This window comes from Bombus vancouverensis, chromosome 7 (assembly GCF_051014615.1).
Source record: "Bombus vancouverensis nearcticus chromosome 7, iyBomVanc1_principal, whole genome shotgun sequence".
In the NCBI taxonomy this organism is placed as follows: domain Eukaryota; kingdom Metazoa; phylum Arthropoda; class Insecta; order Hymenoptera; family Apidae; genus Bombus; species Bombus vancouverensis.
The window spans coordinates 7,884,107-7,906,620 of record NC_134917.1 but is presented as its reverse complement, the minus strand read 5'-3'; the positions used below and the strand labels follow the sequence as shown (position 1 = coordinate 7,906,620).

The 22,514-nt window shown below is 35.0% G+C and overlaps 1 protein-coding gene across 1 annotated transcript; it reads left to right on the top strand.

Moving 5' to 3' along the window:
• The first annotated feature begins 422 nt into the window (after positions 1-422).
• Positions 423-11,522, top strand: LOC117159009 (glutamate receptor ionotropic, kainate 2). Its single transcript, XM_033338474.2, has 16 exons — positions 423-542; positions 3,362-3,474; positions 3,715-3,873; positions 4,312-4,493; positions 4,762-4,919; positions 5,000-5,141; positions 5,544-5,846; positions 5,954-6,172; positions 6,734-6,940; positions 7,030-7,114; positions 7,974-8,250; positions 8,516-8,714; positions 9,886-10,111; positions 10,659-10,774; positions 10,881-11,030; positions 11,100-11,522. The coding sequence occupies exons 2-16, from the start codon at positions 3,399-3,401 to the stop codon at positions 11,280-11,282; spliced, it is 2,682 nt and encodes an 893-aa protein (XP_033194365.1). The 5' UTR covers positions 423-542; positions 3,362-3,398; the 3' UTR covers positions 11,283-11,522.
• Positions 11,523-22,514: the final 10,992 nt, after the last annotated feature.

Below are 22,514 nucleotides of genomic sequence, written 5' to 3'. Positions count from 1 at the left end.
CGGCCAATGTCACAAACTTTTCTGTTTTAATAATACTTTTTGCAAACTTTCTAACACTAAACGGCTAAACGCAGAATTGCCATGAAAAGAGGCTTGCGCGTAACCATTTTGTTATAAGTTTCATTATAATAATATACTATTTTATTATTAATAATAGACACACAATTTTCCTAATGTCTTCGCAAAAAAGAAATAATGCGTCAAAATTGAAAACCATTTACTTAGTTAATAATTGCGTTTACGCACCATGTAGCGTGGAAGAAACAAAATTGCAACACTTCTGTCCAAAAGATGCCTACTTGAGAAAATGGCAGCGTTGTGTCTAACAATAAATTAAGTTGGAGCTCTAGATGCCCGCCATATTAGAGTGAAATACACAAACGAAATCCAAGTGGCTTGGAAGGGAGTTCGCGTGTGCGCAGTGAAATGGCTGGTAGGAACCGGCGTTCGGAATTAGAGTGCATGCTGTGAGTTTCGTTCTGAAAAGCACGTATATCAAACTTGTGTTCCAGGTAACCAGCCGTGTGTAATCGTAATTTCAGGTGAGTTTCCTTTTCCTGTCACGCTCGTTGTATGGACAGCCACATTGTCCTGCCCGTTTAACCTCTGACCTCTTCTGCTTTAACTTTCGTTCGAGAATGTAACGTACAGCGTACCATGCTTCCACCACGTAGCGTGTCTTCGATTCAATAACTTTTAATTCACTTTTCCAATTTACTTTGATGGTATACACATGTGTTCAACATAACAGTAATGCAATAACGACGCCGATAACTCAATAATTTCGCTCTTTTAACAATGTTTCAGAAGTATTTGATACCATTTAAGTACGTAGAGTTATTGTACGTTATTGTATTCGTATATTGGATGGATGTTTCTGAATTGAGCCTAAGGCGGATAAAAATATCCATTAATGGAGAAAGACACAAATTCCCAGAAAGATCAGACATGGTTTAGGAAGATTAATTTTTTATAATAGGCACGAAGGAAACGTGGCATGAGTGGTGAAATGTTTGATTTGAAAAGAATGTAGGAATGAAATTTAAACTGAATCAAAAGATCTAAATATTGAGGTATATTACCAAGTATCGAAAACTTGAAATGTAACAAAGTCGCTTAATATATCAACTGCATCTAAAATATCGGAACTCTTTCTTAAGAGCTGTATATTTTTTTCATGATAGATATCTTTGGTTTGAGTTGAAAAATAATTTTATAATAATTTTATAATTAAACAGTATTTTTATAGCAAAATAATATATTTTTTCACATCATTGCTCATTGTTTTGTCTATCTTTCATTCTGTTGAATCATGTAGAAATGAAAGCGCAACAGTTACGTCAGTAGAATTACTTAGAATCTTGTAACGAAGTTTCCGGTGATTATATTGATGCAGTGTATGGCCAGTACATTTCTATGCCAAATCTTTATTAGTTTATCTCTACATGAGAAAAAAAAGATGCACTTATATCACTTTCTCACTGAGCTCTTCTTATAAAAATATTTTAATAGAACTCAAGAGAAAGTCGAAAGAATTTTCGGAACGGAGTATTACGTGAAATGAAATTTCATAGAAATATGCGACATCGAGCGTGCAGGCCGATTCCCTTGAAAACTGCAGCCGATGGCGATTCGATGGAAACTATGTCACACCGCTTTAAGCGACAAGCGTTAGTGACGACGACGCCCGGCGTCTAAATATAACGGGCGTCGTAACACGGCACTCGAAGATTTTCATGTGTTTTTCAAGCGATTACGGCCGGCTGGATATGGCACATTGACACGGAACGGGCGTCGCGACGCGCTGTGACGGATTATTCTGTGGATGTTTGCGTACAATGACGCTACGCGAAATGACCATGGCGGTGAATGAATGGATAAAAAAGAATGCGACGGAGCACATGCGTTTGGCAAGGTGACAATAGCATGACGCTCCGCAATAGCATCGCGTGTTCCATCCGCGCCGCGATGTTTCGTGACGAGAAAATACGCAAAAATCATCTCCGCTAAAATTATCTCGTCGCAAATGTCGAGTGACGTTCCCGTTTTTGTCGATGGTGGCGGTTCGAATCGAAATTAATATGTAAATGTGCGTGTGTAATGTAATATGTTATTTCCGATATGTAATGTGTAAATTAATATGTAGGATTACCATTAACTCTACCATTAACTCTAAAAGCTCTGTCTTTTCTCCAGTTTACCATAGGTATTCCGCTAAAACGAAAAGCTCGTACCAGGAATATCAAATATCCAATAATACAGATTTTTCCATTAAAGTTTAATTTTAATCAAAATTTGTCCAAAATTCCTATGAACTCTTCGATTTACAATTCTTCATTTTATGAACACCACGAAATATAATTTCTACTTTATCATTTTACTTGTCTAATACTATACAAATATTCATTAGTCTAAAGCTTGGAAAAGAAAGTTATCAAGCATCCAATAATTTGTATTTCCTAACCGAAAAAGCCAGACGTGGAAGAAAGTCGATCTTAGAGCGTCGAGGGAGGATCTGACAGATCCTTTGATAGCTTCAAATAAATAGGCGAGCTGAATATTGGGGGATTGATTTTAGACGGTTCTAAATATTTACGCGAGCTCGAGAATTCAAGCGTGTATACGCTTCCCTGCTGGTTTACAGTACGTCGGATAGTTAAGTGCTCGTTCGAATCCCAACGGTCTGCTCCAGCCGTTGAAACGGGTGTACCATGGTCTTATTGCAAATAAATTCGCGTCAGTCCGGTTGGTCTGGCTGTCTTTGAAGCTAATCGCATCTTCATGGACCAGGCTTTCATGCCGACGATTTCAGTTAATCCCTGTTGTTTTGTTGAGAATGTTTATCGTTTAAATTCGCTCTGAATCGCCACAATGTTGTCCCGAACGAAGAACAACATCGTGACTCTGTTTCACAAATATGCAATTTTTATTATGTTTTAATGGTTTCTGCTTACTCGAACAAGATTTGATTAATTTAAATTGTTTCTATTAAAATTCTATTTTCCATTCTGTTTCTATTAAATTGTTTCGAACGAATGATATACGATACAAATTAAACTATTGCCTAAATGAATTGTTTTTTCGGCATACATAGTACGACAATATATTTTTATAGGAAGTATTGAAAATTATATCGTGTTATAAAATGTTTCACGAAAATATTCAACTGCCTAAATATTTCATGTTCACGTGTGCATAATATGGAATACGTATTATATATTATATTATATACATTATTTTATGCCTAGCTTATAAATGACACGTCTATCCAATTCTGATCCTATAAAAACCAGTTAGGAGGATAAAAATACTATATTGCAAATCGTTAGAAGAAGATTGTCTTGTTTCATTTTTAACGCAGAATACGTCGCTATCGTATTGTAAAGAATGACCACAAGATGCTGGACAAGTGTCTTTTATTGATCATCTTTTCCTGCGTTCTGGGATCCTGCAAAGGCGCGAGTGTTAACGTAGGTGAGGAAACTTGCGTGATTATGCGGAACAGTCAGTTGGACATGGAAATGTTTCTAACTAGAGAATAAATCTTATTTCAAGTTTAAACCAAATTAATGCCCTGGAGTCTCGTTCCCTCAAGTTATTTCTCGTGCTCGAATCCATGACTGAAGCCGTCACTGTTTCCAGCTCACATTCCGCAAATATTAATAGAACACTGCCGCGTCCAAAGTCACACGTGTCTTCACATAATTCTTTTAGGAGGATTGTTCGACACTAACGATGGCCTTCAACGCGCCTTCGAAACCTCTATAAAGAGAGTGAACGAACAACGGCACATGAGCGATGCATTTCCAAATGTCTTTTTCGTGGCAAAATCCAACGAGATTGATACGGATCCGTTCAATGTGTCGCAAATAGGTACAGTTATCATTGGAAATACGTTCTCTCTCTTATGCAAAGGTCACAGTGGCAACTAATCATATTTTTATACGATTAAATATTTGCAGCTTTCTTCCAACTCACGAATTTTTCAGAAATATTTTATCGAATAAATTATTTGGAGCATTAAAATAGTATAAAATATATGACATTGAAAAAGAGGAGATAAATATCGCATAAAATTTTAATTATTCCAAATTCATCAATATATCTTCGGCAAAGTATTAATAATTTCCAGAGTAAATACTTTTTAAAAAGTAAAATCAAATTTAAGTCAATGTTAAATAACTTCGTATCTTTATATTCCTTTGTGTATAAATAAATAAGAGATTTTCGTTTGTGTTTTGTGACTTTTGTATAGTATTCTATACAGCTCGACTTGCTCATTAATTCAAGAATTTCTTCTAAAATATTCAGTATGCGAATTGACGACTGAGGGGGTGGCTGCCATTTTCGGTCCGAACAATAGATTTACCTCGGGGCACGTGCAGAGTATGTGTGATACCATGGAAGTGCCGCATATTTATGGCAGATGGGAACCCTCTCAAATTCGTGGCATAGGAGTAAACTTATTTCCATATGCAGAAACTCTCTCTATGGTACGTAGAACACATGAACCTTTTATGTTTTTTCGGCTTACATATTTATTATTTATTTCATAGATTTTTATGAAATCACATTTCGGTAACATGCACCGCAATATCGATTGGTGTACTTATATGTATATTTTAAGAACACTTTGATAAGGTCTTTTTGGTTGAATACAATCATTGAAAATAAATATAGTTCCTTAAAAACTTAGTTTTTAGAATATTTATTTATTAGTATTTAAAATCGATGTTGTAATCGAAGGTAATATTCCGCCAGGTCTTCAATAAAATTATAACTGATTTTGAATGGAAGATTTTCGCAATATTGTACGCAGACACCGACAGTTTGTTTCGTACACATCGATTGTTGGAACATTTAGATATAAAGGCGCATACGATCTTTTTATACAACTTAGGAACTGGACCGAGTTACAGGTGCATATTTCAAATGAAATTCGTAAATCGCATTTGAATCCTCTTAGTTATAAAAATTAATAGGTGACTACATTTTACAGAAAAGTGATGCGAGAGATCAAAGACGAGGAGATTGAGAACATTCTTATCGATTGTTCGATTCATATATTAGAAGAGGTATTGAAACAGGCACAGCAAGTGGGAATTATGTCGGAGAAGAACAGAATAATAGTAACTTCCTTGGTAAAATAATTTCTTCCTTATCTAATACATTGTACAACTAATTCCAAAAAATATTCTTAGATATTATGTGACGTAAATAATTTCACGATCAATTTAGTTTTTTTTATATAGAGCCCTTTTATATACATACCTTTTTGGTTATATAAAATTTTATATACTCAGATGTTACATATGTAATCTCACGTTTATTTATTTCTCACTACGATATGCTAACAGTCTACTTCTAAAGATTATTACCCTTTAATTCTTAGGTCACAATGTGAAACTAGAACCAATTACGATTTCTTTTCTTACAAACAAGTAAGACAAAGTTTATATAATATTGATACATAAATTGCGGAGACTTCATAAAAAAATATCGTATATTTATGAATACATTATACAGGCTAAAGTTCCTTCCAGGATCTTCAGACGATCGATCTAGAACCATACCAATACTCAGGAGTGAATTTCACCGGGGTACGTTTAATCGATCCCGAAAGTCCACTCGTAACGAGCGTTGTGGAGATGCATAAATACGAATGGGGTTTGGACGATCCTAGCAAACTGCGCGTTGAACCCGCGCTCATGTACGACGCTGTACAGCTTTTCGCCAGAGCTTTCAAACGCTTGAGAGACACCATTAAAGCCAATGTGAAAACATTACCTTGCGATGGTACAGTGAGCTGGGAGCACGGATTTAGTCTGAATAATTTTATGCGAGTCGTAAGTTCATTGCACCGATAAAATAAATATTTAATTACTATTAACCAACGATGTGCCTATATCCAATACGAAATTTCACATTTGAAATTATCATGGATTCATTTCAGAGCGAAATGGAAGGTCTGACTGGTTTGATCAAATTCGACACCGCTGGATTTCGTAGTAATTTCCAGCTGGATATAGTGAGAGTGACGGAAAACGGACTAAAGAAAATCGGAATATGGAACAGTACGAATGACGTGGAATGGCTATTGGAAGCTCGTCCTCAGAAATCTGAAGAAGAGTTGAGCTTGCAGAACAAAACGTTCCTCATCTTAATTGCAATCGTGCGTAAAAATACAAAATTACGTTTTTGAATCTTACTCATGGGATCTTTGATCGAAATGCGAAATTATCGCCATTATAGAATAGTCGAATATCACAAGAGAAACAATTTTTAAGATATGTATATCTATTGAGGCGAGAGAAATAATTTTTAATATTTTCCAAATTGAACATGACGGATATAATAGAAATAATAGATTTTTAATTATAATCAGAAATTAACGAAATTATACAAAAACCTAAAATCACGTGAAGGCAATAATTCATAATACTTTTAATATCCTTTGGATTGATAATAAGACAAATAACAGATCATTAATTGAAATGGAAAATTATTTATATTATTGAATAATGCAACATCGCACAAAGGAAATAATATACAGTCCTTTTATTATGCTTCGAATGAGAAATAATAAACCTTTAATTAAAATATACAATTATTAATATCGCTAAATAATCTTATGTCATGCAAATTAATATGCCTCGAATGAGAAATGATACAAAATATGTTTACTTTAAATGTCCCTTTTATCACTCATAAATATAATCTTTCATTCTTACAGAATCATCCCTATGGGATGTTAAAACAGTCGGCCGATATGATGACAGGAAATGATCGCTATGAAGGGTTCGGTATCGATATTATTCAAGAATTGAGCAAAATGTTGGGTTTTAATTACACGTTCGAGGTTCAAAGAGACAATGTGTATGGATCATACTCTAAGAAATTGAACAAATGGACGGGAATGCTTGGGAAAATAATCGCCGGTGTTAGTAACGTTTAAATGGAAATGCATAGTATTGTTAAATGAAATGAAAGCAAAATTAAAATATGATGTCCATTAAAATCGTGTTGCAGGAAGCTGATCTGGCAATTACAGACTTAACTATAACTGCAGAGAGAGAAGGGGCGGTGGACTTTACGATGCCTTTTATGAATTTAGGTATATCTTTGAGATCATGCGAAATTTATGTGAAACGTTTTAAAATATTTGAAGTATTTAAAGTCCGTACTGATCGATTCCGTAAATTGAAAACTAGAAAATCATGAAAAATAGCTTCCAAAATTTCTTTTAGAGTTTAGGATTAATTACGCCATTTTACGCCATTTTTACATTATTTACGCCAAATCGAATACTAATAACGGGTCCAGGAAATTGTGAATTTTGAAACTGAAGGTTGAATTCGTGGGCAATTTGAAAAATCAAACTGTATTTCTTTATTTTCATTACTTTCTATTTCTTTATTATGAAATACAGTACAGTCTCGATTATCCGATTGTAATGTGTACCAAACCTATCTCGGATAATCGAAAACTCGAGTAATACTAAAGGATCGATAAGGCCGTTAATAAATTGTGCAATAAAGTTATAAAAAACATTTTGAATATTGTACATATATTTAAATTTAATGAACTGTGTAATTGATTGAAAGTTTGATTAACTGCCTTAATTATATCTGACTATTAACAATTTTGTACTCTTTATGTTAAACTTTCAAAAGGAACGAAGATAGAGATAAAGTTCAAAGTATCTCGGATAATATGGAATTTCGATTAAACGGGATTCGTATAATCAAGATTCCACTACAAAACTGACATCAGAGTATTTGTTATTCGATTCGAGCAAAGAGATATTAAATGAGCCTATCACAGGGAAAACTAATCAGTTTCTTTTCTTAAAAGTTGTTTTATCTTATTATCATAATAATTATGACTCATTCTTTAGAAACAAAATGATTAACCTTGATGCAGTTAATCAATTGGTGTCCTGGTTATAATTCTGGTTTCACTTGTTCCTACAGGAATAAGTATTCTGTATCGAAAACCAACGAAGACGCCGCCCAGTTTGTTTTCCTTCTTATCGCCATTTTCGACCGGAGTTTGGTGGTATTTAATTGGAGCTTATATATTCGTGTCTGTGGTACTATTCATTATCGGTAGGATATGCCCTGCAGAGTGGAATAATCCATATCCTTGCATCGAGGAACCAGAGGTGCTTGAGAATCAGTTTACCTTTAAAAATTCCTTATGGTTTACTATTGGTAGTCTTATGCAGCAGGGTTCCGAGATTGCACCCATGTGAGTGGTATTTTCTAATATTTTTTTTATTCTTATATTCGTATATTATATTATTCTTTAATTTTCTCCTTTTTGTTCTTGTATTATATCAAACAAAATGTTAGTAATATTAAGATAATATTTATCGTTGGTATTATTATTTTACTATTTCTATCTTTTTTTTATTAAACGCCGTTTTTATCATTTTATATTTAATTAATGAAAGCTTGCTCGCAATCAACATACATTTCTACGATATTAATGTAAAATTTCTACAATCGCACAGAGGATTTTCGACAAGAATGATGGCCACTTCATGGTGGTTCTTCTGTTTGATCATCGCCAATTGCTATACTGCCAATTTAGCCGCGTTCTTAACCGTCGAGACAATAGTATCACCCTTCTCAAACGTCGAAGAATTGGCAAGGAAAAAAGCAATTAAATATGGCGCTAAAATAGGAGGATCTACGTTCATGTTCTTCCAAGTAAGTGTCCAACTGAATACGTAACATTCTTTATATATTTGATAACGTAACGTGAAGAACAGTAAAAATTGATGAAACGGTTGTCAGTAGCAACAAATTTTACAGGAAGATTACAGGCTACCGATGTACTTGTTTCAAATGTAAGAGATGTTTATGTTTTGATCAATTTTACCGCCTGATTTTATCCAGATGCTTCATTTAACTATCATTAACTGTCTCTCTGTAAATTTGTATTGTTAACGAATCATTCCAGAAATTTCTCGTTTAATACGTATCCAATAGTAGAGTATGAGTTCATAAGATGAAGAAACATTTTATAAATTCTGACAGTTATAGTACCCTAAATATAATAGTTGCAATAGCTTGCCTATTTATTGTAAAACGTACAAATCCTGTTCATTAAAACCACGCTGTGATATCACAAACATTTTAATCCCGTTCGATGCAATGCTTAAATAGATAATATAGAATCGAGTGAAATTAATACATTATTCCCTTGTAATATTATTTACATTTGGGTTGAAATTAATTTATAGACCTCCATTGATATTAACAATTTTCTGGAGGAGTGATATATTTATATTTATGATAAATTTAAAATTTATGATATATTAAAAAAAAACTACCTACCAAAAATTGACTGAATCGAATCATATTATATTAACAAAACTGATTTTAATAGTAAGGGATACATATAAATAATATTTTATTCCGAATCAAAATTCAAAGATGCAAGATAAATAATCGAGTTTTTCTTGTTAAATAATCGAGTAACCTCATAATAACTTTTCTACTTCAAACCGATTTTCTAGAAAATTTACTTTCCTTAAATTTTTATAATATGGGGAAGAATAATAAATAATTTCTCTTGAAGAATTTATTTTAAAGCATGTCACTCTTTTAGCAGACTGATAATATGAAAGATCATTAATAATTAATATAATTGGAAACGTAACAAATTTTCATAACTGAGAATTCAATATAACATATTGATTTCCTCATTGTTCGCATAAATTACTCTGAATGACAGATTACCGGAAAATGTAACATTAATTTCTCTATCTCTATCAAACCGCTCATTAACCGATCAAAACGAAAACAAGCGTTAGGCAAATGAAACTTGCAGTTATTCATTCTAACTCAGATTTTTATAAGAATTATGCATTCCAAGGATTCCAACTATTCAACATACAAAGAAATGTACAAATACATGACGGACAACGCTGCAGAAGTATTGCCTTCTAACAATGATGCTGGGTTGACAAAGGTGCTCAGAGAAGATTACGCGTTTCTAATGGAATCCAGCTCAATAGAATACATCACTGAAAGGTACTGCAACGTGACTCAGATCGGTGGACTTCTTGATGCAAAGGGTTATGGGATTGCTATGAAAAAGGGTAAGATCTTAAATGACACTTACGACTTGTCAAATAATACATAATAATAATACGCAAACCTAACGACTTCAGTAGTCACACAACAATACTATTTTACAAATAGTTAGGAATAGATACATTTCATTCACCGGTTATATTACGACTTTAGTTAAGTTATTAATTTATTCAAGTATATTTAATTATTAATTATTGATTATTAAATATAATTGAATTTGGTTTGAATGTGATAGTCAAACAAATGTTAGTTGGCATATTAATTTGGTTGCAAGGCTACGACGATTGAAAATTGAACATAAATTAATTTAGAGTTCAAATGGTGATTACAATTGTATTTTATAACGAAAAATGTACGACAGTTAATATTTCGATTTAGCTTGAATAGAATATTTTTATTGTTTTGCTGTATTTCTAGAAATTTAATAATGTCTAAAATTCTTTGTAACTAATGATATATGTACTAATTCGTCTGCGTCAATCACAATATATAATTGAATTACTGCCGGGAATATTATTTATATAAAAATGAAATTTGTATACTGATTCATAGGATCGCCATATCGTCATCCATTAAACACTGCCGTATTAAAGATGCAACAAAGCGGCTTGATAACAGAATTGAAGAAAAAATGGTGGACGCAGAAACGTGGGGGTGGAACATGTCGAGTACGTATAGATAAATGTTCCAATAAAATAAGATAAGAACGAAGTCGAGAAATAAATTATGCGCAAACGTATGAATTTTATATGATGATATGCGAATGATACGTAGGAAGACGGTGGTCAGAGCGCCGCGGAGGAACTGGATCTCGACAATGTGGGTGGCGTATTCCTAGTATTGACTGTAGGCGTTGCTGCCTCCTTCTTTTATACTGTATTCGAGTTAATCTGGGAAGTTGGCTGTACATCCTTACGCGAAGACGTAAGTACAATAAAATCAATCTGATTCGATTATTGATCGGTTTTACTAAATTAGATAAATGTACTTTAGGTTTCCTTTAAAGAAGAACTAATGGCTGAACTGAAGTTTATTATAAAATGTGATAATTCGCCTAAACCAGTGAGAAGAAGAAAAGGATCATCAAATAGAAGTGGAGAAGATAGTACTAGAGGTTGTACACCCCCGTATGGATTTATACCAGTGATTAAAACTTCCAACTCTGATGATAAATAAGATATGTGATAAAACAATATAGTAAATGTGTTACACACGTTGTACTAATATATTATTATTATGCTAATATATTAAGTAATGAGAAATAATGTTACAAAAATATAAAAGCGAATGAAGGAATTGAAGCATGACGAAATCGCAGTTAACTCTCTCATAGATCATAAGTTACGATGTATCTGAGACATATAATGACTTTAACTTGTGCTTAATATAGAATAATAAACAAAAAATATAAATATATATATATAATAATACTAATTTTTGCATAGAAGTTATACATATACATAAGAAATGTTTAATTTTACAGTTTATAATAATTAAATCAAATGTAAAAATGTAAATATTGTTCTATGATTTGTTCTGTGATCCTGAGCTTCGAAAGTCAAATATTAATTCAAGCTCCCAGAGATAGAAAGCTTTTAAGTTGAAAATACTCATAGCTTCCGACCTGACTTTTAACTTCTAGGTGCCTGCCAATAAGATTACACACCGTGATTTTATTTTTAGTTATGTTTCTATAACTGATTGTTATTACACAGTGAAAATTCCGAAGTAATTAAATTTTAAAATAAAGTACAAGTTTCACAGTAAAAATTGGATACGCAAATTACACTATTACAAAATAACGAGAAACATCATAATTACCTTATAAGTCAGTGGCTTTAAATCCTGCTGAAGTAATCCATATCGCAATACGTTATTAATGTAACTTACGAATAATCACAAATAATGTAATTATTCATGAAATTATTGAAATCGTATATTCAAACTGCTGAGATTAATATTACTTCATTAAATTGGTGCTCCAAGATTAAATGGCGTAAGCAGTCGCGCAATCCTTCGAAGCGCATTAAATTATCTCACAATTCAAGTCAAATACATCAGTATAAAATACGATTGTAAAAGAAATTCCATGATCTTAAAAGAGTTTTGGTTTTTCCGGTTTTTACGATCTTCGTCGCTTATCGCATTATACAATTTAAAAGAATAATACAGGTCCAACAAATTAGAATTATCTCGGTTCTATTCGTTATCAGGTAATGTATACAGATCTTTCTTTTATAGTTTTAAATCAGATATATTCATTTCCTTCCCTTTAATTCTCCCCTTATCGCTGCTGACAAGATGACAAGCCACGCAATGGATTTAATAATTGGTTACAAGAACGCGAGTAGAGTGCTGCTATCTCCTACGCGATGCAGAAGCGTGTGGAACTTTCATCGGTAAGGTAGCGGCCTAATCTGATTCTCAATCGACGATACGATTTGGGTTTCAACTACTAGTTTGAAAGCTACTCGTACGATAATCAGATCGAATTGAAAACCATTAATCAGGAAATGAATAATTCATGATGTAAGAAGTAGATCCGATCATCACGAACTTAACAATCACCGTTGGACGCGGAGATTCTGTTGATTTTCAGACTTCATTTATGCCTGATAAATAATTTTTTACGCTACGTTTATCGCATTTTGGCAGCTCGATACATCTCTGCTGTCGCTACATGAATTATGACTCTGCGAGATAACGAAGAGATAAGGAAGAAAAGAAATGATGGATTGTGAGTAGAAATGAAACGAAAATTAGTTTAACCTTTTTGGAGTATTCGCTAAATTAATTCATGGTTATTAGATCTCTTCTTGTTAATTAAGAACAGAATAAAACTACGTTGTCATAATCATAGTAGTTTCTTTAAAATTCTAACAGTTGAACGAATCTAGATTATGTTGTAACAACAAAAGAGTAGCTGACTAAAGAAAAGTTAGATATTTTATGTAAAATTGTACGATCTCGAAATATGGAGTGAAAGATATCGATTTTCTTTTCAATACTCGACACGATTTTCGAGAATATAAACCAAGTTTGGCATAGTTCGAAACTAAACCAATTGTTCGACGTCCGCTAAAAGTAACTTTTTCGTCCGCCCTACAACTATTTTCAGATGTAGCAGGAACGAAGAAATCTCTTCTGAGATCGGACGATAGCATCCTTTATCCGTTCTCTTATCCGTTTTTCTTAATGAATATTTAAAAGCGTTTGATCGGATTGCATTCCCGCGAGATTCAAGGTCTTTTTACTTAATTGGAAGAATATGTCCGTCGGAACAAACGAACCCATATGTTTGCATTAAACAGGCTACGGTAGAGTCCTCAAGGCACGCTATACAGTGAAAGACACTCCCTTCTTCGATGTCGGAAGTGTCTTCAAGTGGGCAACCGAACTCGTTGACGAGTAAGTTAACCAGCTAGAGGCAAGCAAAACAGCTATCCGCCGTTCAACATTTCGCTTTCGTTGGAATTTCAACGAGGACAAAGGCTGCCACTGGATGCTCCTTTCCCCCTTGATCATAACCACCACATGCATCATGAACCTTGCCGTTTTTGCAGACCAAAGTGAACGATGGTGCGTCCCCTCGAAATAGCAACGTATTGCTTGACGTGCAAATATTACGTTAGATAGGAAAGAATCGCGTTTGCTTAGAAATAAGCAAAAATATTTATTCTCCGAGTCTGAATGAGCAGATGTTTACCGAGAATAATATTAACGTTACATGTTTTCAAACGTGTGGTTGCTCACGGAAGTACTCGAACACTTGTAAACATCTTTTATGAATATATTATTGTATGTTATACGACATATTTTAAAATTTCATTAACAAAAATTGCTTATTAAATATATGTTTGCAGTAAGTACCTGTTACTTCTATATATTTTTTTTTTCAAATGGGTTTAAGTTTTATCAATATAACCATGACAATCGTGTCTCATTACTATAATTTGATGATTTTGATGATGTACTAATGAATTTTAAAATATTTTATATAACATATGGACGTAAAGGTCTTTTATGGTAAGTGTGCAAATACTTTTGTGAGCCAGCGTATTTATAATATTTTAAAGAAGAATTTTAAACGAAACGGAAATCGAGGCAAACTTGGGGATCAGTATAAAGCGATGTAAATTTGTATCATAGGCTTCCTTGCTTTTAGATGTCGTTTTTGCATTCCTCTATTAAAATGGAGATCTATAAAACAGCACGAAACTCGTCCAGCTACGCACGTATTCATTTGAAACGTGTGGAATAAAATAAGCTTTTATGGTTCAAATAAACTTAAATAACTTACAAGGAAATGGCAAGAACTCTGAAATCTCGAATGAATTGGCTGTATGTGTATTCAATGTTTTAGGTTAATGATAAAGCAGGATCCCTAAAGGATTTGAGTGCATGGTCCTTTGTTTTTGAGGAATTAATCGAGAAATTATGTTCTCGGTGCAGCAATTTCTCGTGTTTTAAATATTTCTATTACAATGCCCACCCGCAAAATTGTAAAAATATGCAAGAATGCTGTAATAAATAAAAATAATCAAGAATTCATCGAAATATTTGATATTGAAAGAATTACATAAGAATAAAGTAATACATAAAGAAAGCCGTATTAATTTTTCGAAAAAAAGAGAGCTATTCTATCATCAACCTAAAGCATCGAATGCACATACAGCTAACTCATTCCAGATTTCGCAGTTCTTGCCATCCCCTTGTTAGCAGTAAATGAGATTTTTTTTAATGAATTTATAAATTTACATATTTGTTGGTTATGGTGTTATCATCTTTCAACAAGATATCATTTGTTTTGATTCCTCAAATACATTTAACATCTAAACTGTATAAAGAACTGTACAAGAAAGGAATCCCTTCTTAAATCTCTCTGGGACAACTTATCCCTAAAAATCTTCTTCTTTTGCTAATAAAAAATTCTTCCGTATACCAAGAAAGATTCCCGCTATTCCAATTAACAATTGTAACGGGAAACCTAAACTCACGAAACAACAAAACCAGCTCTAACGTTTCGCACGATCAAGCACAAGGAGGAAACATCAGAAGGTTAGTCCCTGTTGGAACTGTAAAAAGCAAAGCGTGTCGATTCCCTTGGTTGAACTTTATTTCCAGGAACGGTCTACATTCTTAGCGATTTGAGGCGTTCCGTTCCATCGCCGAAAGCCGGCGTTTAATGCCGGGAGTTTACGAGGTTGCGAGGAGCCGCACCGATGACACAGACGCTCAGGAATCCCGGGAGAGTTGGCGAGTGGTGGCGGCACGACTTTCTGCGGCGGTCGCGTCGGCCCACCTTTATAGACGCACCTTTGAGACGCCTATTCAAAGGATACACTATCCTCGAGCCACCTTGCGGGTGGGGATACGTGCCGGTCGTGAGGTAGTATTAAAAGGCCATTAAACGGTCGGACATGACATATGGCTTTGTGCGTATGCGCGCGACCCTTGGCGATTCTGCTTTGCCGGCAAACGAAAGTGCTGCTCGCCTGTCTGCCTGCTACTACTACCACTTGCCGCCTTGCTAATAAAACCAAATAAAACAAGCAGCTGCCAGGTTACCGTTCTTTTTCTCTCTTTCCGTTCTCTTTTTTTTCTTTTTTTAGTAATTATAATCGATCAGGGTATATCTCACCGATTCCAATGATTTTCAAGTAGAATTTGTCAGGTTCATGGTTCTAAGTAATTCCATTTTAGTTTTCCAAATATTCATAAAAACACTATCGATATTCTTAAATGTAGGTTAGATTTGAGTTAGTTTTATATAATTCCTTTTGCCTTTCAATCCTTATCTTTTTACGTATGTGTTCTGTTCTGGATATGGATTGGATGCTCGTGAGACCTGACGTCGTAAAATTCGCAAGATCGCAAGCCCCATGGCGTTTCATCTGGTCACGGTCGAAAAAAGGAAGTCGATCGATGCCTTCATAGTGTCTTTGATGAGTCATCGAACACTTGAATGCTCGGGTTAATGGCTTCGGGCGCCGGGATTCTCCTGCTGAACCGATATCGAGTAACTGGATGCGAGGTTCCGGAGGTATGGATCATGTAAGAGCCTGTTTTGCCTGGTCCAATTAGTGAATCAGATTTAACAATCGCCAGAGTAGCCACATTCTTTTGCGTTAGTTTCTTTTCGGTTCATTTTTTATTTGAGTGTTGATGCATGTACGTGGTTCCAGAGGAACAGGTGTTTTAGTAGTTCTTTCCTGTGAAGATTTTATGTATGTGATTACTGAATGATGGAACTATTCGGAGAATGTAGCTATTCTGGCATAATTCGACACGGTTTAACGAGCACCGATTTGTTCCAATTTATTATCATTTTCTGCTTTGTTACTTTACATGTTGTAATAAAATACTTCAACAGATCGCTTCGAATATATGTAATAAATGCAGTGAAAAATTCAAAGTACTTCAAATATAATCTGATGCTTAAAATTCTTGGAAGTCTTGATAAGTTTTCAACGCTAGAGTCTCGATATTAAAGTTCCAATAAATCTGAAAAATCTAGTAAGTTTTTTAATCTTGAAAGTCTAATAACCTTTACAGTCTTTAACGGTCTTCAAGGCTTGATGGGTATTCAATATCTAATACTTGTAATCTTTCATATTATATTTTATATTGTATCATTATATTATGTCTTCAGTGTCTTATATGGGATATTGATAAGATCTTCAATATCTTACAGATTATGTAAGATGTATAAGATATTTCTTTATGAAGGTTACAAAAGACTACTACTACAACTAGGTCTATGAGCGAAACAGAACTGTACTTTAATTCCATCAATGAAATACGAATTTATATAAACATTTGCTTTCTAATGATATATTGAGAATTTTTCTCTCAAGCGACATTCTCCATCGATACCACAATTAGTCATATTGTATGAAAATCGCAACAAATTCCTAAGCAAAGCCCCCATTACTCGTCATCGGGAAGCGAAATGAATAACTGTAAAATTAGAGAGTTAATCGACGATGAAGGAAAATTAGTTAAGATTTACTTTCTCGTTTCAGTGACAAACTCCCACAGACTCTGGTCGACGAGTCCCAACGACCTAATCCGTGGAATCTCACGCAAGGTGTACGGATCCTGGTATTCGTGAAACCTTCGAGTCTGCTTTTAGCAAGGCTTCTCGTTTGCATCGAGGACACCGCAGATATATCCAGATTATCCGGTTCTTTATTGTCCGCTTATTTTAGACCATACCACGCCGTGTTTCCGCGGAATGGCAGCTATTCGACGGTCGCGTCATCGTTTCTCGAGAACTTGTCGCGTTAAACGTCCGAATTTACTGGATCATGCTCGTTCCATTGTCTCGAATTTGATAGGAAACTGCCGAAAGTTTTCACCGATAGCGAGTTTAAGTGAAAAGGAAACGCGAGTTTGACGTGAGGGAACGTAACAACTATAGGGAATGGAAGACGTAATAAAGGGGATAGTTAACGTGGTCGTAAAGACTATTCGTACGACGGAATAGAATATCAAAGCTTTATTAGTGAAATAGGTTTCGTGGTAAGCACATGATAGTGTGTGTTTCGCGAGAACATGGCTCGCAGCGTTTTATTGCGTTCGACATTTCTTTTATAGCTTAGAATAGTTCGCGAAGTGACGTCGGTAAAAACAGACGCGTTAAGTACACAGATAATCTTGAGGTTAACATCCGGAAAAGGAAAAAAATAATAGGAGAGACGTTAACCTCTTAATCGAAGAATTTGAATTAACTCTACATTGAGGTTTTTAATCTCTTGAATATACAAAGGCTGGAAGTGACCATTTTCATATATCCTTATTTTCCAACGAAGGATTTTTATTGGATTCTAAATTGTTATTATATTATCGTTATATTACGTACAATTACTATTATTTTATTTAAGCAATATTACAATATATCATGTCAAGTACAAATAAAAAAATAGCTACTTAATACCAAAAGCGAACATTCGAGAAGCTCAGAAATGTCGATTTCCACGATTCCCTTCAATATGACGCGCGCATAATGAATTTAAATTTCATCCATGTTGCGCGTTGACTTCGATTTGTCTGCGCACGCAGAAAGTGGCGCGCGAGGACGAAACCAGTTTTTTCCGGCACCTCTCCACGCGCGTTAAACGCGATATAAAAATCAATACATACGATATTTCATCGAGTTAACAACGTTCCATGTAGCGCAACATTTCACTTCTTCTTTTTACGATGTTCAAACGACTCGCTACGTTCTGTGATGCCAGAATAAGGGGAAACTTCAGACTGGCAAACAGACCTGACCGCGAGGTATCCATGAATATTTTACCTTAACGAGTGCTACTTTACATATGAACAACCGAACCATTGGATTAAGAAATTATTGCGACCTTGGGCGACCTTCTTACTAATAACTCGCTGGAAAGCAAATATCTGTAGTAAAGCGAAAAAATGGGAGCAGAGTTCAGGGCGACTCTTGGTATCTCGAGACCTCGAGGTCGCCAGTTGTTTGCTCTCGGTATGTACCGACAATTTGTTCCCCTCTGTAGCCTACTTTTAATGGCCGCATTTATAAACACGAAGTCGCCGGTTATTATCTCTGGCAGACTACTCCGTTCAGCTATTTCAACGTGAACCAAATGTGTAATTTAAATAATGTGAGTGATTACGCCGAAGGATGCGTATTTGTTTATTTAATAATAACAAAGGGATCGGAAGGACACGCCTTCGGACCCTTTCGGCTGTAATCATCCGCGTTCGTAAAGAAAGACCTGGCTTTGAACGCTTGTTCCGAGTAAATCTTAGAATGAAGTAGTTTCGGTTACAACACGAATATCGAACCTTTGTTCTTGCTGACTTTATGGTTAAGACGTTTACGTTTCGTCGAATGCATGCGCGAAAGATACGGTGATTTTTCTTGAAGAATGACTGGTGGGAGAATCAGGAATTGTAATACACCACTCGATATTTCAAACGACAAATTAATTGCGAGTTATCATTATTATTATAGGAACACACTTATTATTTGCAGGATCGATAAAATCACTTATTATAAAATATGATATTTCTTCTGGTTAATCATCTTCCCGTTTATGGAGAATAACAATAAAGTTTTTATTATAGCTCCTTAATTTTATGGTAACCTACCATTATGTATTTAACTCTGAATTTAAGATTTTTGAGATTGTTTTAAAATTATACGATTGGAAGTAATCGTAGTTTCACAATAGGTATAATACACGAAGAGAATTGAAAGCCTGAGTCCAGCCACCTATATGGCGATGACCTTTTCGTACGTAAGTACATCATGTGACGTTAATTCGTCCAACCGTTGTTAGTGATGAGATTAACATGTTTATCCGGTTCAATATATAGAAAGAGGCACTTGTGTATCCGGACCTCCATTTATCAAATATTTTAATATCTGAACAAACCCGTTATCTGAACAAAATATCCACTAGTAACAAATGCTTTTTTCTGTTACAGATACTAATGTCATATGTATTATTATATGTATAATAGCATAAACGGCAAACAAAAATGACGAGAATATACCTTCTCACTTAAAAAATTTATGCAGTTTCGGGCTCAAACGAATATGAAGTCCTTAGATATTAAAACAAACTAGCAATTTCCCCGATCTATACACGAACAAATAAAGTTTAAAACTAGAAAAGTGATCGTTCTATTATCCGAACATTTTTGTCTCCCTATTAGTTCGCATATGGAAGTCTCTGCTGTGTTTGATCCCATCGTTAACTATCACGTAGCTAGAACTTCCAAAGGCTACACAGAGAAGACGACACGACGTGTTTCTCGCACACGAGCTCCCTGACAAGCGAGTCTGACGTGGCGAACTCGCGTTTCCCGTTCCCGTTCCGGTGGCTAGAGGAATTAAACGGTATGACGGGCAACAAATTCGAGCGGCTATTTCGACCCGGAGGAAGAAGAGAAGCGGAACGTACGAGATGGAGGAGAGATCTCGACGGGTAAAACAAGATTAAGTGACGGCCGAACGTGGACAATACGACGTGTGTCGCGAGCAGTGGCTGTCGCGTTGTCACGGATGTCGCGTCACACGGTTGAACTGTATAAATCGATCGCGCGAAAAATAAGTCCGACGAGATTTCCTCCGCGCTGTCGCTGCACCGGAATTCATCTATAACTCGCGCGTGACAGTCCACCGTGTATTCTACATTTCGAGTGTAATGCATCGTCGATATGGGAAAACGATTACTCATTTTCTACCGATGCTCTTCCTTTTCGAACAGGTCAGATGGAACCGGTAGGCGCTTGACATTCTGCGGTATTTTTTGGTATTTGCTATGCTTCATGGAACTGTTAAAATATTTGCGCATCAGTATGGGTGCTTGAAAAAGTACTTCAAATTCTAGTTTCGTAGCTCTTTAGCCAATTGTAATCTATGCACGACACAAGCAGGTTTCTTTTACGAAAGATCAAATAAAGCGATCATTAATCTTTCTTATATGCATCACATAATTTTGAGCTGTGATTTATAACTTGGTAATATAATAACGGCAAGTGAATTAAAGCTAAGTCGATCAGTGAACACGTACGCAATAGCGATCAACCACAGTCGAATACCGCAGAGCAAAGGTTAAAGTGGAATTATTCATTTCAGGGAATAATTTAACGGAGAATGTGAGGGTACTTTGCGTGCTAAATCTCGTTCACAATCAGTTAACGGTAAACACCTACGCGCAATGTGAACGATTTAGATCGAGAACTTACGATGATACGTCAAATGTAGGTGTATGACGGATGGCGTAAGTCAGGTCAAAGACGGCCGCGTTATTGTAAGCGTAGAAGGCGAATGTAAATTTTACCCGTTGGGGTTCGAGTTGACCGTAGCCGATGCAATTGGTAACAAGTTGCGAAAACTCACGTTACTGTCAGACAATGTTTTCTTCGTACGACCCATCGTACCATACTCCATAGTTCCGTGCTTCAGCGAATAAATATATCGTTGCACCTCGTTCGTTTCCAATCGCAGGTTGTTGCAAACACGCTGGAAAAAGGGAATTCCACGTTAGATCGTTGCATGATGAGATTCGTGAAAGATACTCACAGTTGTAGAAACCTGCAACACGAAGAGAACATGTTGCGTTATTTTTGAGGCAAGTGAGACGGGTAGAAGTAGTTGGTATCGATTTATAACGGACTTCGTATCTCTATTTCGTTTAATGATATATACAGCAACTTCGTCCACCTGAAATATCTTCGTTATTTCAAAGGACAAGCGAAAAGCGAAGGTTACTTTTTTTTTAAATGGAATCATATGTTCTTTGATACGTTAATCGGTCCAATCTAAATGTTCTCTGTAAAAAAGTGTTAAGATATTTATGTCGAAAAACTATCAGTTTAACACATATTTTAACTTTAATTTCTTATATTTAACGTATAAACAGCACGGTCAACATAAACACAAGAGCACCGCTTTGCGTTTTTCTCTGTCTTTCTTACACATATTATGTATTCCTTTAAATCCTGTAACTTTTATTCGAAACATTTTCGCGAATTGTTTGAAATAACGAAGATATTTCGGGTGGACTAAATTAGTGGGACATCCAATATTTGTTTATTAACGTTTTCTATTATAATTGAAAATATGCAGAAGCTATTAAAATTCTCCAGTAGATTGTGGTAATGAAATAAAAATTCTGACGTTTGTAGTGCAGCATTAAGTAAGATATTTAAAAAATTAAGAAGATGACGAAGGAATATATGTAACCTGATTCTAATCTAAATGAAATAAAATTGTCTTTAATAGAAATTCAAATTTAATAAAAAATCTTCCTGAAAAGTTGATTGTAACCTATACGAAACAAGATATTACGATTATCTGTAATGACAGCTCCTCTTAAAAAATTTCAGCACAAATTACAAAAAGGAAAAGTTTGATTGTATACAAGCAATGCACAGAGAAGCAATATTAAAGAACCACCATGGCATATAAAGTAGTTTTCAATTAATCGAACTGACAAAACACAAAAGAATGTTTTGCCAAGAGGCAAAAAAAAGATATACGAAGCTAATGAAACGTCTTAATAAAAGCTATGAATGCGCGAGCCATTATTTAACCGGTATATCAACCGATCCCCTCCCATTTTTAATTGATCAAACCAATTAAAGACCCCGACCAGTGATCAATGATCCATGAAGCGCGCATAGATATCCTGAAATAAATGATTAACCATAAGACGTGTATCAATATCAGCTTCTGATGAAGCTAGCTGCAACGTTGCTGAAATGTCAGTGGAATGATGTACCGTCGGGGATAAGTTGGAAACTTATCGAGGTATGAAGTGTCAATTCGAAACTCGAATAACCTTGGTGCAAGTAATTTCAAACTTATATACCCGATGTTTCAAGTAACGCGAGCTTGCGTACAAATCCTTAGGGAACTCTATTCTT